The following is a 16758-nucleotide window of genomic DNA, read 5'->3' on the forward strand; positions in this document are numbered from 1 at the left end:
CACAGAAAAGCTGGAGAAACTCAGCGGGTGCAGCAGCATCTATGGAGCGAAGGAAATAGGCAACGTTTCGGGCCGAAACCCTTCTTCAGACTGATCAGGGGTGGGGGTGGGTGGGGACAAGAAAGGGAAAAGGAGGAGTAGCCGGAAGGCTGGAGGGTGGGAGGAGACAGCAGGGGAGCTGAGGAAGGGGAGGAGACAGCAAGGACTAACAGAATTGGGAGAAGTCGATGTTCATGCCCCCGGGATGCAGACTCCCCAAACGGAATATGAGGTGCTGTTCCTCCAATTTCCGGTGCTGCTCGCTGTGGCCATGGAGGAGACCCAGGACAGAGAGGTCGGAGATGGAGTGGGAGGGGGAGTTGAAGTGCTGAGCCACCGGGAGGTCAGCTTGGTTATTGCGGACCGAGCGGAGGTGTTCGGCGAAACGATCGCCCAACCTCCGCTTGGTCTCACCGATATAGATCTGTTATAGATATAGAAGTTGTCCAATAATCACCCTGTCAACTGTACGTGATATTTTTGAAAACTTTAGTCAAATCTTTCCCTCATCTCCATTCCTGGGAATAAAACTCTAGTTTGTATGATTGCCTGTAATTTTACTCTTGTTTCTAAATAAGCAGTAGAAATCAGAGATTGAATCTGCATCCAATCCAACTAATGTGATTTGGTGCCACCCTGAGGATTATACTTAACTACCAGGCTGTATCCAGCCAATTGTAAATCTAGCAGACATGCCTGCAATTCCAAGTTCTTCAGACGAGATCACAAATAACGAGGAGGAAAAGGGACATTATTGCCAAATTTTTCTTTGGATGAAGCTGGCCCATCATGGGAACAATTGCAACTCATTATAATTCATTACAGGATCTCGGAATGTCCTTTAATCAAACCTAAATGTTTACATGATACTCTGTGCTGTATCTGAATCTCTGCAAATTCATCTAAACATTTAAACAAACAACAACTCTGACTCATTATTTGCTTAATTTAAACCTGGCAGGCTACCAAAAAATGCCTGAAATATTTAGCCGCTCTGTTTAATTCCAGGAATTTCATCATTGAAATGAAACATTTATTGTTAAAGTTAGATACAGCTACACCATCCACTGGCCAATGCTCACCACATCCAGCTACCAAATCTCTGCTAAAACAACTAAATAGTTGTCTTCTTATTCATTTGTTTGCAACATTTTGATTTGCGCAAACAGTGACGCAGTGGTAGAGTTTCTGCTTTACAGCACTTGCAGCACCAGAGACCCGGGTTCGATCCCGACTATGGGTGCCGTCTGTATGGATTTTTTTTTTGAACCCCATGACTGCGGGGGTTTTCTTCAAGATCTTCAGTTTCCTCCCACACTCAAAAGACGTGCAGGTTTGTAGATTAATTGGCTTGGTAGAAATGTGAATTATTCCTAGTGTGTGTACAGTAATGTTAATGTGTGGGTATCGCTTGTCGGCGCAGACTTGGTGACCTGAAAGGCCTCTTTCCGTGCTGTGACTCTAAAACTAAAAATTAAAAGGGCTTATTTGCTTGTATGGTGGTAGCTAACCTCCAGAATTATTAAATTGGCTTTACAGAAGTTTGAAAGGTGATAAATCTGCTCTCTCTTTGTTAAATGTAAACTTAAGGAAGTGAGAAAAATGGAATACATGTATGAATGTTTGAAGTAGTGACTGTGTAAATTGGTGGTTCAAATTAACACTTCGTTAGGAATGCTGCAATGCTGTTAAAGTGCCTGTCACACTTGGGTGTCATTTGCACCACACGTAGATGGCGCGTGAAGATTTTGTACATCCCAAAATCCTGGGGCGCCGCGCGCGACCGTGCATCACTGCCTACGCCACCACGCACGCGTAATGCGTAAACGTGACGCGTAAATGATGCGCAAATGACGCCCAAGTGGGACAGTAAGTATAATTAAGTATAATCAGACCATACACAAATACTGTGAGACAAAGCCTGACTGGGACACAAAGTGTTAGAGTAACTCAGCGAGTCAGGCAGCATCCCTGGAGAAACAAGCATCTGAAGAAGGATCCCAACCCGAAATGTCACCAATCCAGGAATACTGCTTGGCCCACTGAGTTACTCCAGCACTTTATGTTTATTTTAGTAAGGCGGAATCTGCAGTTTCTGGTTTCTAAAACTTGACAGTGCTTCAACTTTATAAACACCAAGTTCCCCACGTACCCGAACATTAAAGTTTGCTGTTAGGTTCACCTTAAAACTCATTTTACTTCCTTCAATATGCAATATCATGACATTCTCATTGTCAAGAGAGTCAAGAGTAAAGAGTGTTTAATTGCCATATGTACCGACAACAGAAGTGACATTCTTCCTTCTGCACACTTTCAAACATGTTTGAATGAAAATAAAAGAAATTCAATTCAATTAATATAAACTCACAAACACCATAACACACAAAATAAATATGTAATAAAATAATAAATCAATAACAGTAATAATACTTATCATGTATCTGTACACTGTAAATGGTTCGATTAGAATCTCTGCTGTCTATGTACAAGTGAGAATAAACTAACTGAACTGAACTGAACTACTAGGGTAATAGCAGTAGTAGTGCAACCAAATAGCGCAAAATCGAAGTCCGCAGTGCAACCAAAAATACAATCCATCGAAGATCCTGGTTGTTGAGGTAGTGGTTAGTATTGTGCAGTGTTCAAGAGCCTGATGGTTGCTAGGAAGAAGCTGTTCTTGAACCCGGTTGTCATGGTTTTCAGGCTCCTGCACCACCTTCTTTCCGATGGTAGCAATGAAATGAGAGCATTGCCAGGGTGGTAAGAGCCTTTGATGATACTGGCTGCCTTCTTGAATCAACACGTCCTATAGATCCCTCTGTTGGTGGGGAGGTCTGTACTCATAGAGACACAAAATGCTGCAGTAACAAAGCAGGCCAGGCAGCATCTCTGGAGAGAACAAATGGGTGACGTTTCATGTCGAGACCTTCTGTACCTGTGATGGAATAGGCAATGGGTTCTTCCACACCAAAATATCCGTCAAAACCATAAAAATGGATTATGTTGTCATAAGTTTGTAAGGTTTTTTGAGTGGCACTGCAGAAATAGATGCAAGACACTTCAAATAAATTAAAATACACTTCAAATAAATTAAATAAAGCCTTCCAGTTCACACGTTCCTTGCACCAGGAAGTGCAAATTTATGTATTGTCTTTCTGTTGACTGGGTAGCACCCACCAAAAGCTTTTCACTGTTCCTCGGTACACGTGACAATAAACTAAACTGAAGATAGACACAAAGTGCGAGAGTAACTCAGCGGGACAGGCAGCATATCTGATTCAGATTCAGATTCAGATTCAATTTTAATTGTCATTGTCAGTGTACAGTACAGAGACAACGAAATGCATTTAGCATCTCCCTTGAAGAGCGACATAGCAAACGATTTGAATAAAAAATAAGTGTCCGGGGGGGGGGGGGGGGTGTGGTGATTGGCAGTCACCGAGGTACGTTGTTGAGTAGAGTGACAGCCGCCGGAAAGAAGCTGTTCCTCGACCTGCTGGTTCGGCAACGGAGAGACCTGTAGCGCCTCCCGGATGGTAGGAGGGTAAACAGTCCATGGTTGGGGTGAGAGCAGTCCTTGGCGATGCTGAGCGCTCTCCGCAGACAACGCTTGCTTTGGACAGACTCAATGGAGGGGAGCGAGGAACCGGTGATGCGTTGGGCAATTTTCACCACCCTCTGCAATGCCTTCCGGTCGGAGAGAGAATGGGTGACGTTTCGGGTCAGACATAGAAACATAACATAGAAAAATAGGTGCAGGCAGAGGCCATTTGGACCTTCGAGTCTGCACCACCATTCATTGTGATCATGGCTGATCATCCACAATCAGTAACCCGTGCCTGCCTTCTCCCCATATCACTTGATTCCGCCAACCCCTCGAGCTCCATCTAACACTCTTTTAAATTCATCCAGTGAATTGGCCTCCACTGCCCTCTGTGGCAGAGAATTTCACAAATTCCCAACTCTCTGGGTGAAAAAGGTTTTTTCTCATCTCAGCCTTTTTGGCCTCCCTTTTATTCTTAGACTGCGGCCCCTGGTTCTGGACTCCCCCGTCATTGGGAACATCCAGCTTGTCCAGTCCTTTTATACATTTGTAAAGATCCTGTCATAGAAACATAGAAAATAGGTGCAGGAGTAGGCCATTCGGCCCTTCGAGCCTGCACCGCCATTCAATAGGATCATGGCTGATCATCCAACTCAGTATCCTGTACCTGCCTTCTCTCCATACCCCCTGATCCCTTTAGCCACAAGGGCCACATCTAAATCCCTCTTAAATATAGCCAATGAACTGGCCTCAACTACCTTCTGTGGCAGAGAATTCCAGAGATTCACCACTCTCTGTGTGAAAAATGTTTTTCTCATCTCGGTCCTAAAAGATTTCCTCTTTATCCTTAAAATTTCCCCTTTATCCTTAAATGGTCATCTATTAGTATTGTGGGAGTGCAGTGTGGGTTCACAAGGTTAATTCCCGGGATAGCGGGACTGTCATATGCTGAGAGAATGGAGCGGCTGGGCTTGCAAACTCTGGAATTTAGAAGGATGAGAGGGAATCTTATTGAAACATATAAGATAAGTATGGGTTTGGACAAGCTAGAGGCAGGAAACATGTTCCAGATGTTGGGGGAGTCCAGAACTAGGGGTCACAGTTTAAGAATAAGGGTTAAGCCATTTAGAACAGAGACGAGGAAATACTTTTTCACACGGAGAGTTGTGAGTCTGTGGAATTCTCTGCCTCTGAGGGCAGTGGAGGCCAGTTCTCTAGATAATTTCAAGAGAGAGCTTGAGAGGACTCTTAAAGATAGCAAAGTCAGGGGATATGGGGAGTAGACAGGGACGGGGTACTGATTGTGGATGATCAGCCATGATCACATTGAATGGCAGTGCTGGCTCAAAGGGCCGAATGGCCTACTGCACCTATAGTCTATCCTTCTAAATTTCAATGAATACAAGCCCAGTCTTTCCTCATATGACAGTCCGGCCATCCCATGGATGAACTGCATGAATTTACACTGCACTGCCTCATTAGCAAGGATGTCCTTTTCAAATTAGGAGACCAAAACTGCACGCAATACTGCAGATGTGGTCTCACCAGGGCCTGTACAACTGTAGAAGGACCACTTTACTTCTATACTCAAATCCTCTCGTTATGAAGGCCAACATGCCATTAGCTTTCTTCACTGCCTGCTCTACCTGCCTGTCTACTTTCAGTGACTGGTGTACAAGGAAACCCATGTCTGCAAATTTGCTCGTGTTATTTTTAATCCCATCATCTAAATAATTAATATATATTGTAAATAGTCGTGGCCCCAGGACCGAGCCTTGCGGCATTGCACTCGCCACTGCCTGCCATTCTGACAGGGACCCGTTTATTCCTACTCAGACCCTTCTACTCAACCCAAAACGTCGCCCATTCCCCCTCTCCAGAGATGCTGCCTGACCCGCTGAGTTACTCCAGCACTTTGTGTATTTCTTCGGTTTCGACCAGCATCTGCAGTTCCTTCCAACACATTTCGTGAAACTAAACTGAACTGAAATCAAGAGTATTGGGAAAAGAGATTTGGAAGGGATGTTAAGGTGGACCTTCTTTCCCCAGAGAGATGGTCACGAGCTGTGGGGGGACATCTCGGCACGCTCAGGGCACCTCGGGAGCGGTGTAGATTTTGCATGTGTGGTCTCCGCTGTCCAGCACCACCAGCTCTCCGTCAGCGGTGCACGCCAGCCCCGCCGGCCGGACCAGGCCCTCGGCGATGAGGACTCGGTAGCGGAGGGTTCCCGTGATACCCTCCACAAGACCCACCGTGCCCCCTAGCCCGTCGGCCACCAGCACGTTGCCTCGGCCGTCCGCGGCGATGGCGGAGAGGCCGGCGGGGAGCCGGGCCGGGCTGAAGACGTTGCTGTCGAGTTGGTGGATGAGTTGGCGGCGGCTGTTGAAGGTCTTGAGGCGGATGCAAGAAGAGGTGGAGGCAGTGGAGGGTGGGAGAGGTTGCAAATGCTCCACCACGTGGATGCAACAGTGTAGCGGGCACACGGCCACCTCCCGCGGGCACTGCAACCCCTCGCTCACGGTCTCGGTGCTCAATAAGCCGCCGCCGGGCAGATGCAGGCTGAGTAGCAACAAGGTACCTCGCTGGGCGTCGGTCAGAGCCACCTGGTCGGAGCCTGGACCGGCCGCCACTCCCCAGGGTAAAGCGAAGTCGCCCTGGATGGTCTTCGCGCTCGGCTTTTGGCTCTCTCCCAGGGCGAACACTTTGAGGGACGAATCCCCGCCGTCCGCCACCACCAGCAGCAGCCCACCGCCGGCCAGCGCCACACCCAGCGGGTACAACAAGCCGCTAAATCCGGCGGCTGCGGCTGCGGGCTTCAATGAATCCTCTCCCCGCTCCCACAGCCGCAGCGGGCGGCGGGGGTCGTCGTCAGCCACCGCCAGCGCCCCGGAGCTCGGGCAGACAGACAGCGCCCGGGGGTTGAGCAGCTTCCCCCAGCCGCCGAGCACGGCCGTGAGCCGGGGCTGAGTGAGGGGACACGGGCCGCTACCGCTGTTGCTGCTGCCGCCGCCGCCCTCGGGCACTGGGTTCAGCAGCTCCGCCAGCTGCAGCAGAGGCAGGCAGTCGATGGCTTGAGAAGGCGGCCCGCAACGCCGGCAGAACGGGCACTGCAGCTGCCGCCCTCCCTGGGACAGAGCCCCGGCGCATTGGCGGCACACTGCGTGGCCGCAGGGCAACACGCAAGGCCGGCGCTCCGCGCTGTCGCTGTAGATCTCGAAACAGACTTTGCACTCCAGCACGTTGAGCTGGATGTCCCGCAGGAGGCTGCGGGCGGCGTGCAGGGACATCGGCCTCCTGCAACTCAGCGGCCCTCACCCTCACCCTCACCCTCCCCCTGACGTCTTCTGTGCAGGAAGGAACTGCAGATGCTGGTTTAAAAGCGAGGATATAGATACAAAATGCTGGAGTAACTCAGCGGGATAGGCAGCGGCTCTGAAGAGAAGGAATGGGTGACGTTTCCGTCCGAGACCCATCACTGACGTCTTCCTCTGGCCACCGGCCCCAAAAGCCAGACGATATGCAAGAGCCTGTCAGCGGTACCCTGAGCCTGCCTGCTGGGGCTGGCACGAATTACATAGCAATGTTACAAAATTTTAATATTTTACAAATCAAGTCTGTAATTTATCCCATCAGATAAAGCATAAAAACAAGTTTAATTTGACACCTAATACACTTTCATATCTTCAGTATTAAAAAAGTTATGGCCATTTTCATACTGGGAAATTAGCATCTTGTTCCCTATTGCTTTTTCATTGACTTAACACAAAAGCTGTGATCGAGAACAGTCAAAAGCCCATAAAATTAAGAGAACTGAAAGAAATTTTCAGTTATTATAGATTGAAGCATTCTGAAACAAATATGACACAATTTTACTTAGTTGACTTGAAATTAAAGCATATAATTTGTTAGTTACCTAAGTGTAGCTAATTACAAAATCCAATTACTAGATCTAAACATCTATCCATTTCTTAAGAATAGATTAACATTTTTAAATAGCCTAAGTGTCCAAATAACATTCACACAAGAATTCACAAAATAAAATAACACAAATTTCATTGTCATGGTCTTATAGGCCAAATGGAAGGAATTTAATGTTAATACCTGTAAATTAATGGCCATTAGCTTGCGGGTGGGTTTTTCTGGAACGTTGCGGTTGCAGTGATTTTAGTCTCCCATATCGGCAGCAAAAACATATTTTATAATCCTCCTTCCCCCCATTCTCTACATATTTATGTGCCTATATAATGCTTGTTAAAACCACTATTGTATTTGATCCACCACCACCCCAACACACATTGCAGGCACCCATTACGCTCTTAAAATAAAACACATGTCTCCTTTAAACTTTGCCCCTCTCACCTTCATGCTATGCCAATGTTGGTGCATTGGGAAAATGTGTGAACTCCACACTGTATCAGAGGTCACAATTAGAAACATAGAAAATAGGTGCAGGAGGAGGCCATTCGGCCCTTCGAGCCAGCACCGCAATTGAATCCAGGGTGCATAGAACTGTGAGGGAAAGATACAGAGTGCAGAATATAGTTCACAGCATTGTCGTACACCAGTTCCAGAATCAAAGTCTAATGACAACAATGGTGTAGAGGTGAATTGTACTAGCTTATGGAAGGACTGTTCAAAAGCCTGATAACGGAGGGGAAGAAGCTGTTCCTCAGTCTGGTGGTGTGCGTTTTCAAGTTTCTGTACTTTTTGCCAGATGGATGCAGGGAGGACGAGGACCAAGGTGGAACTAAGTCTTTGGTTATATTGGAAAGACACAAAATGCTGGTGTAATTCAGCTGGTTAGGTAGCATCCTTGAAGAACATGGATAGATGGCTAGAAAGGTGACGTTCCAGGTTAGCATAGTTCAGATTGATTATATTGGCTGCTTTTCTGAGGCAGACGATGTGCAGATATAATGGGGAAGAGACTGGTCTGTGTGATGGACAGGGCTTCACCTACAACTCTCTGCAATTTCTTGTGATCTTGGGCAGAGCTGTTCCCAAATCAAGTTGTGATGCAACCCGACTACACTTTAGGTTAAATAAATTCTTCTAATCATTATAGTGAACTCTTCTCAATATCTGAGATTTTGATCACTGTGTCAAAAATACTGCAAAGGCGATCTGTTGATTTAAATTATGGTTCTGACATTTACCATGTGATCACATGGCCCTCAATCCAGCATGTTTGATCTAACAATGCAAAGATTAAAAAATGCATAGAAACAAAATCATATTCTGCATTCTCCCTTCAGTGAAAATTAGATTTGTTATCATTATTTAATCCATCATTTTAATAAAGCATAATTCTGATACACTTCATACTTCCAATTCAGGAGAACACAAGCCTAATCAAACAAACCAGTGTTCAAAGCCTAATCCAGCATCAGTGAGATGAAATTATCTAAATGATCAAGCACATACAATTACTTTCTCACAAAGAAAGGTATGATTTTTCAAGTAATTAATAAGATGAGCCCAGCACAGGTTAAAACATGGCAAGGAATTATGAATTATTATGAATGTTTTCCACATGCATTTTATGGGACACCAGTAGCACCATGCTGAGCATTTCACGATTGTGAAAATCTATGTTTAGAGCCAAAAGTGGAAATATTATGAGAGTTCATTCAAGGTGGGTTGTAAAGGAGTGAGTGATTGAATATTCAGAGTGGTAATTCAAGTGCTGGGCCATTTTTAAGATGTGGTCCCTTATGGTGAGATAATAGGGGTTGTCACTGGAGATTAAAAGATGCAGAATTTAGGAGGTATACGGTTAGGTTTAAGTTTATTATTGTCACATGTACCGAGGTACAGTGAAAAGTTGTTTTGCATGTTAACCAAACTGATCAGATATACCAAACATAGATACCATCAAGATAAACTCAAGTACAATAGATAGAGTAAAGGGGAAGGGTTACAAACAGGAGATAGATGAAGTTTGTAGATGAACCACAGAAGGAAGATTAAGCCACAAAGGATAAAAAATACTAATTATGGCTGGCAGGGAAGTGGAAGCCAACTCAAGTTTAGGGAATTAAGGTTATAGGCAACAAAGATTAGGTAACAGGATATGGCAAGCAATGGAGGCATATGGGTCACATTAAGGCAGAGGAGTTTAGTTCAAATTGGTATCATGTTCAGAATACATATTGAGGGTCGAAGGGCCTGTTCCTATGCTGTAATGATCTATGATAGGACACTGGTGTTAGAGTTTAGAATTAATGGTTTATGACAAAATAACTATTAGAATAGTCATGCAGAAAAGAGGGATTAACTGGCAGATGCATTTAGGTAGCGCTCAGGATGAAGAAGGTACAAACTTAGAATGGAGGCACAAATGTCCAGATCATGGTTTATAAAGTGTGTTTGTGTGTGTGTAATTGATGTCAAGTACAGAATTTGAGTAAAGATAGAAGCTAATGGTATTCTTTGCTAGTCCATCTAACTATTGAATGCATTTTGATATATAAATAGAAAGCAGAGTGTTATATAGAGGGAAAATTGTGTGTCATTGAGATTTGGCAGATGGCCTCGGGTTATAACGCTTCCGAAAGGCAGGAAGTGGTTGAAAACGGCAAAGACCAGGGACATTTCAAGTAAAAGTGCACAGCTAGGAAGTGAAACCAATGAAGGAAATATTCCAGAAGTAACTCAATAAATGGTATGGACTGGAAACTCCATTGAGTATGAAAACAAAAGGAGATTTGTTGAATGAAGATGTTGTAGTAGAAAATGCCAATACAGTAGAAAAATTAGCTCAATTGGCCATCAAAACTGAATGGCCTGTTTATGTGTTGCAAATGGTATATGTGGAATGTAATATTCCATGGAAATAAAGTCAAAATTGATGCCATTTCCGATTCTGATTTGAACCTTTTTGGTACCCGATGCAAAAATAGATCTCTGCAATTATAGAGTTTCAAACATGAAAATGGTATGGTTGGGCTCAGATCTGGGAAACACATGAAAATAAAGCTCAGTTGAACTTGGGGTGAGGGTTTGCAAGATTGTCAATGGTCAAAATTGGGTTGAGTGAATATGCAGAAAATTATGTTTGAAAAGGAGGTTGATGGGAGTAAATATTCGCGCTAATGAATGCAGTATTACTTAACACTAATTTGGTGTGTGAAGATCCATAAAAATACACACAGATAATCCATAGAAATTCTGCGACAACATGATTCAAAGCCCAGTTTTGGTTACCTTAGATTCACTTAACTTCTGTCATTTTATGAAGGACATACTGGAAAAACTCAGATCAGCCAACGTTTGTGGCAAAAGGAATTGTTAATATTTCAGGTTGAAAACCTCATTCATTGTGAGTGCAGTTCTAATTATAGATGCTGAACCTGAAATTTGAACTCCTTTTCCCTTTCCACATATGCAGTTTGACCTGCTGAGTTTTCCCAGCATTTTCTGTTTTTTATTTCAGATTTTCAGCATCAGCAGTTTCCAGATCTTGTACGAAGGCTAGGACTGTGCCTTAATTACTTAATTAAGTCCAGCGCAGAGAAACAGTGCTAAACCCAGCTAACTTAATTAATTACTTAATTAAGTCCTAGTTACTGTTACTTAATTAGATAGATTTCTTCAATGAAGGAATCCAGACCCCACGAAATCTGTTGCTGAGTCAAAGCATCCAATGATTCCATCAACCGAATGTTGCATGATGGGCCTGCAAAGAATCCAAAAGTAAACACAAGGAAATAAACTCAAGGTAGCATTTTATGAAATAATCAAGTTAAAATAAAATTGTTGGGAGTGAAAAAACTGGCAACAATTTTAATACCAAATTAGGTGTGATGAATAAAGTATCAGCAAAATTATTTTCATGGAGAGCTACAATAGATGAACAATTCAAGAAAATTTGACCTCAAGACTTAAAAGGAGAAGTTGGGCAGATGAGCAAATGATTAATCAAAGAGTCAGGTTTTATGTAGAGCCCTGCAAGAATGGGAAGAGGGATGGAGTGGTTAAGAGAGGGAATTTATAGGGCCTTAGTAATGGACATCACAGCCATCAACAAAAAAAAATTAAATTCAGTGACACCAATGCTTAATGCAGAGAAGTGCAAGGTGTTGCATTTTGGGAAGCCAAATCAGAGCGGGACTGACACAGTGAAGGACAGGCTCCTGTGAAGTGTTGTAGAACAGAGGGATCTAGGAATTCAGGTACAGAGTTCCTTGAAAGTGGTGAGAGCGTGGTCAAAAAGCTTTCGGCACATTGGCCTTCATCAGGCAGAGTATTGAGTATTGAAGTTGGGAGGCCATGTTACAATTGGACAAGACATTGGTGAGGCCACGTTTAGAGTATTGTGTTCAGTTTTCATCACGCCACGGGTGTAAAACCCGGGGGGGGAGGGGGCCAGAGGGGACACGTCCCCTCCATATTTTGAGAGGTGGGGGACGATCCCCCCTAGGCTTTTGTAATCTGGATTTTAAAATCCGGTGAAATTTCCGCTTTCCGCGAGACAGTGGGGGTGGGACTGATGATCGAGGGTGCCGATTGGAGGAGAGAGACGTCGGTCAGGAGGCAATGGGGGCGGGACATGATTCAGCGCGATGATTGGAGGAGGGAGGAGTGGGGGGGGGGGGGGGGGGGGGGGAGGTCTGAAAAAAATTGCCGTCAAAAAAAATTGTGTCCCCTCCATGTTTTGATAGCGAGTTCCGCTCTTGCGTCACGCTGCTATAGGAAAGATGTTGTCAGGCTAGAAAGGGTACAGAGAAGATTTACGAGGGAAGTTGCCAGGCTTAAGGGCCTGAGGTATAGGGGGAGGTTGAGCAGGCTAAGACTTTATTCCATGGGACGCAGAAGGATAAGGGGGTGATCATAGAGAGGTGTATATGATCATTAGAGGAACAGAGAGGGTAAATGCAGATCTTTTTACCCAGTGTAAGGAAATCAATCACCAGAGGATATACATAGATACATAGAAAATAGGTGCAGGAGGGGGCCATTTGGCCAATCAGGCATGCACCACCATTCAATGTGATGATTGAATTGAATTGAATTGAATTCTTTTATTGTCATTCAGACCTTATGGTCTGAACGAAATTTCGTGCCTGCAGTCATACATACAATCATACAATAATAAACAACACTAAACACAAATTAACATCCACCACAGTCTATCCTCACTGTGGTGGAGGCAAAAATCTTAGGGCTGCAGTCTCTTCCCTCCTCTTCTCCCTCGGCTCAAACACCGCGGCCTGGGGTGGTCGAAGCTCCCGCCCTCCAGTCCAGCGGACGCAGCCGCTGGCCCGCGGCTAAACCCCGGACTCAGGTCACCGCCGCCAGAACGCCGTCCCAGCCACCGGAGCACCGTTCCAGCCCCTAGCCGGATCGCCCTCACGTGAGCGCCGTTCCTCCCTCGAGCTGGGCCGCCCCGACGGGAGTGCCACAGCCCCTCACGGGAGCGTCACATCCCCTCACGGGAGCGCCGTTCCGGCCCCGAGCCGGGCCGCCCTCACGGGAGCGCCGTTCCAGCCCCGAGCCGGGCTGCCCTCACGGGAGCGAGCCCAGGGCAAGTCCTAACTGGCTCTGCCTCCGGAGTCTCGAGGTCGCCAGCTCCGCCATTAGGCCTCAGCGCAGACGGAAGCAGAGAAGGGGGATACGACAAAAAAGTCGCATTCCCCCAAAGGGAGAGACAGCAAGCCCCGTTTCAAGCCCCGTTTCAACCCCCCCCCCCCCCACATAAACACAACCTAAAAACCAAAAACTTAACTAGGCAAAACGAAAAAAAACAACACAAAAAATAAAAGACAAACGGACTGCAGGCGAGCCGCAGCCGTTCACCAGCGCCGCCACTTCCGGATCGCCCGCCACTTCCGGATGATGGTTTATCATCCGCAATTAGTATTCCGTTCCTGCCTTCTATCCAAATCCCTTGATTACATTAGCCCTAAGAGCTCTATCTAACTCTCTTTTGAATGCATCCAGTGATCGGCCTCCACAGCATTCTGAGGCAGAGAATTCTACAAGTTCACAAATCTCTGGGTGAAAAAGTATTTATAGAACATTGGAAAATGATCACCAATGTGTCCACGATTTCTAGAGCCTCCTCCTTGAGTACCATGGGATGCAGACCATTAGGCCCTGGGGATTTATCAGCCTTCAGTCCCATCAGTAAATCAAGTTTGATAAGGGAACTTGAGGAGCCATTAGGAGGTAATGACCAAAATATGATAAGTTTTAATCTACAATTTGAGAGGGTGAAGTGTCGGAGAATCGGAGGTGTCAGTATTACAGTTCAACAAATCGGAAGTGTCAGTATTACAGTTCGACAAAGGGAACTATAGAGCCATGAGGGTGGAGCTGGCCAAAGTTGATTGGAAAGATACCCTAGCAGGGATGGCAGTGGCACAAAAATGGCAGGTATTTCTGGAAATAATACAGAAGGTGCAGGATCAGTTCATTCCAAAGAGGAAGAAAGATTCCAAGGGGAGTAAGGGGCAACCGTGGCTGAGAAGGGATGTCAGGGACAGTATAAAAATAAAAGATAACAAGTACATCGTAACAAAGATGAGCGGAAAGCAAGAGGATTCGGTAATGTTTAAAGAGCAACAAGATAACTAAAAAGGCAATACGGGGAGAAAAGATGAGGTACAAAGGTAAGCTAGCCAAGAATATAAAGGAGGATAGTAAATGCTTCTTTAGGTATGTGATGAGGAAAAAATTAGTTAAGACCAAAGTTGAACCCTTGAAGACTGAAAAAGGTGAATTTATTATGGGGAGCAAGGAAATGGCAAATGAGTTGAACAGGTAATTTGGAACCGTCTTCACTAAGGAGGACACAAACAATCTTCCTGATATAGTAGTGGCCAGAGGATCTGGGGTGACGGAGAAACTGAAGGAGATTCACATTAGGCAGGAAATGGTGTTAGGTAGACTGATGAAACTGAAGGCTGATAAACCCCCAGGGCCTAATGGTCTGGGTACTTAAGGAAGTGGTTCTTGAAATCGTGGATGCATTGGTGATCATTTTCCAATGTTCTATAGATTCAGGATCAGTTCCTGTGGATTGGAGGGTAGCTAATGTTATCCCACTTATTAAGAAAGGCGGAAGAGAGACAACAGGAAATTATAGACGAGTTAGCCTGATGGGGAAGATGCTGGAGTCAATCACAAAATACACATTTGGATAGCAATAACAGGATCGGTCCGAGTCAGCATGGATTTATGAAGGGGAAATCATGCTTGACTAATCTTCTGGAAATTTTTGAGGATGTAACTCAGAAAATGGACAAGCGAGAGTCAGTGGATGTAGTGTACCTGGACGTTCAGAAAGCATTTGATAAGGTCCCACACAGGAAATTAATGGGCAAAAATAGAGAACATGGTATTGGGGGTAGAGCGCTTGACATGGATAGAAAATTGGTTGGCAGACAGAAAAGAGTAGGGATTATTGAGTCCTTTTCAGAATGGCAGGCAGTGACTAGTGGGGTACCACAAGGCTCGGTGCTGGGACCGCAGCTATTTACAATATATATTAATGATTTAGATGAAGGGATTACAAGTGACATTAGCAAATTTGCAGATGACAAAGCTGGGTGGCAGTATGAACTGTGAGGAGGATGCTATGAAAATGCAGGATGACTTGGACAGGTTGGGTGAGTGGGCAGATGCATGGCAGATGCAGTTTAACGTAGATAAATGTGAGGTTATCCACTTCGCTAGCAAAAACAAGAAGGCTAATTATTATTTAAATAGTGTCAAGTTGGGAAAAGGGGAACAACAACAGGATCTGGGGGTCCTTGTTCATCAGTCAATGAAAGTAAGCATGCAAGTACAGCAGGAGTCAGGGGGTATGGGGAGAAGGCAGGAACGGAGTACTGATTGTGGATGATCAGCCATGATCACATTGAATGGCGGTGCTGGCTCGAAGGGCCGAATGGCCTACTCCTGCACCTATTGTCTGTTGTCTATATTCTTCTAATTCCTGTGAATACAAGCCCAATCGTCCCAGTCACCCTGCAGCATCATAGCATCCTCATCGCAGCTCACACTGCCACCCAGCTTTGTGTCATCCACAAACTTGGAGATGTCACACTAAATTCCCTCATCTAAATTGTTAATATATATTGTAAATAACTGGGGTCCCAGCACCGAGCCTTGCGGCATCCCACTAGTCACTGCCTACCATTCTGAAAAGAACCCCTTGATTCCTACTCTTTGCTTCCTGACTGCCAACCCAATTTTCTATCCATGTCAATACCCTACCCCCAAACCATGTGCTCTAATTTTGCACACTAATCTCTTGTGTGGGACCTTGTCAAAGGCTTTTTGAAAGTCCAGATACAGAGCTGTATAAAGTACTCATAAAACTCACCAAACAGGTCCTCAATTGCATGTTGAGGAACAGAAAATGGTGGACCTGCAAAAATCAAACCAACATATAAAACTTTGGTATTTATAGATGGTGACAAAAATATGAATACATAAATAACTTATGGACCAATATGCAAATAATCAGTCAACTTTCGTGTGATGGAAAGCTGTGGGTAAAAAAAATTCTCACACCACTGCACAGCTTGATGTTTGGAGAGCTTTAAGAATTGTAATTTAATGAACTATTACTCCTTTTATGAATGAATGAATAATAATAATAATAATACATTTTTTTATTTTCGGGCGCCTTTCAAAGTCTCAAGGACACCTTACAGAAATTAACAGAAGAGAAAAAACATATAGTCGGAGAAAAATAAATAATAAGGACATCACCAGTACACAAATTAAAGACAGAAATCGCACCAAAGACAAAAAAATCAAAAAACACAATGTGAAAAAGAGAGCAGCGGCAGCTAAAGCGCGCCAGCGTCCACTCTCCCTTCTGACAGCCATCTTGGACACAGACTAACATATTAACTTACACACAAAAAAAAAAAAACAATCTAAAACAAAATATAAAATGCAAACAGGGGCCACAGTTTAAGAATAAGGAGTAAGCCATTTAGAACGGAGACGAGGAAACACTTTTTCTCACAGAGAGTGGTGATTCTCAGCCTCAGAGGGTGGTGGAGGCAGGTTCTCTGGATACTTTCAAGAGAGAGCTAGATAGGGCTCTTAAAAATAGCGGAGTCAGGGGATATGGGGAGAAGGTGGGAACGGGGTACTGTTTGGGGATGATCAGCCATGATCACATTGAATGGCGGTGCTGGCTTGAAGGGCCGAA

At 44.8% G+C, this 16758-nt stretch overlaps 2 protein-coding genes across 4 annotated transcripts in view; both read right to left on the bottom strand.

The window, feature by feature from the left end:
- Positions 1-482: 482 nt before the first annotated feature.
- Positions 483-7098, bottom strand: LOC129708714 (E3 ubiquitin-protein ligase NHLRC1-like). The gene has a single exon (XM_055654661.1). It carries the CDS (start codon positions 6869-6871, stop codon positions 5672-5674), a length of 1200 nt encoding a protein of 399 aa, XP_055510636.1. The 5' UTR covers positions 6872-7098; the 3' UTR covers positions 483-5671.
- A 1736-nt stretch (positions 7099-8834) lies between these two features.
- The window catches only part of LOC129708722 (probable thiopurine S-methyltransferase), a 46120-nt gene continuing 38196 nt past the window's right edge, over positions 8835-16758 (bottom strand). For 2 of the 3 annotated variants that reach the window (XM_055654682.1, XM_055654673.1), the window contains exons 8-9: positions 15916-15960; positions 8835-11262 (exon numbers count right to left, since the gene is read on the bottom strand). In XM_055654682.1, the coding sequence (XP_055510657.1) occupies positions 11156-11262; positions 15916-15960 (152 nt within the window). In that variant the 3' untranslated portion in view covers positions 8835-11155. The remainder of the gene's footprint in view (positions 11263-15915; positions 15961-16758) is intronic. The other variant, XM_055654688.1, reaches the window with a different exon arrangement.

The sequence above is a fragment of the Leucoraja erinacea genome, chromosome 2, assembly GCF_028641065.1.
Source record: "Leucoraja erinacea ecotype New England chromosome 2, Leri_hhj_1, whole genome shotgun sequence".
NCBI classification, from domain to species: Eukaryota; Metazoa; Chordata; class Chondrichthyes; order Rajiformes; family Rajidae; genus Leucoraja; species Leucoraja erinaceus.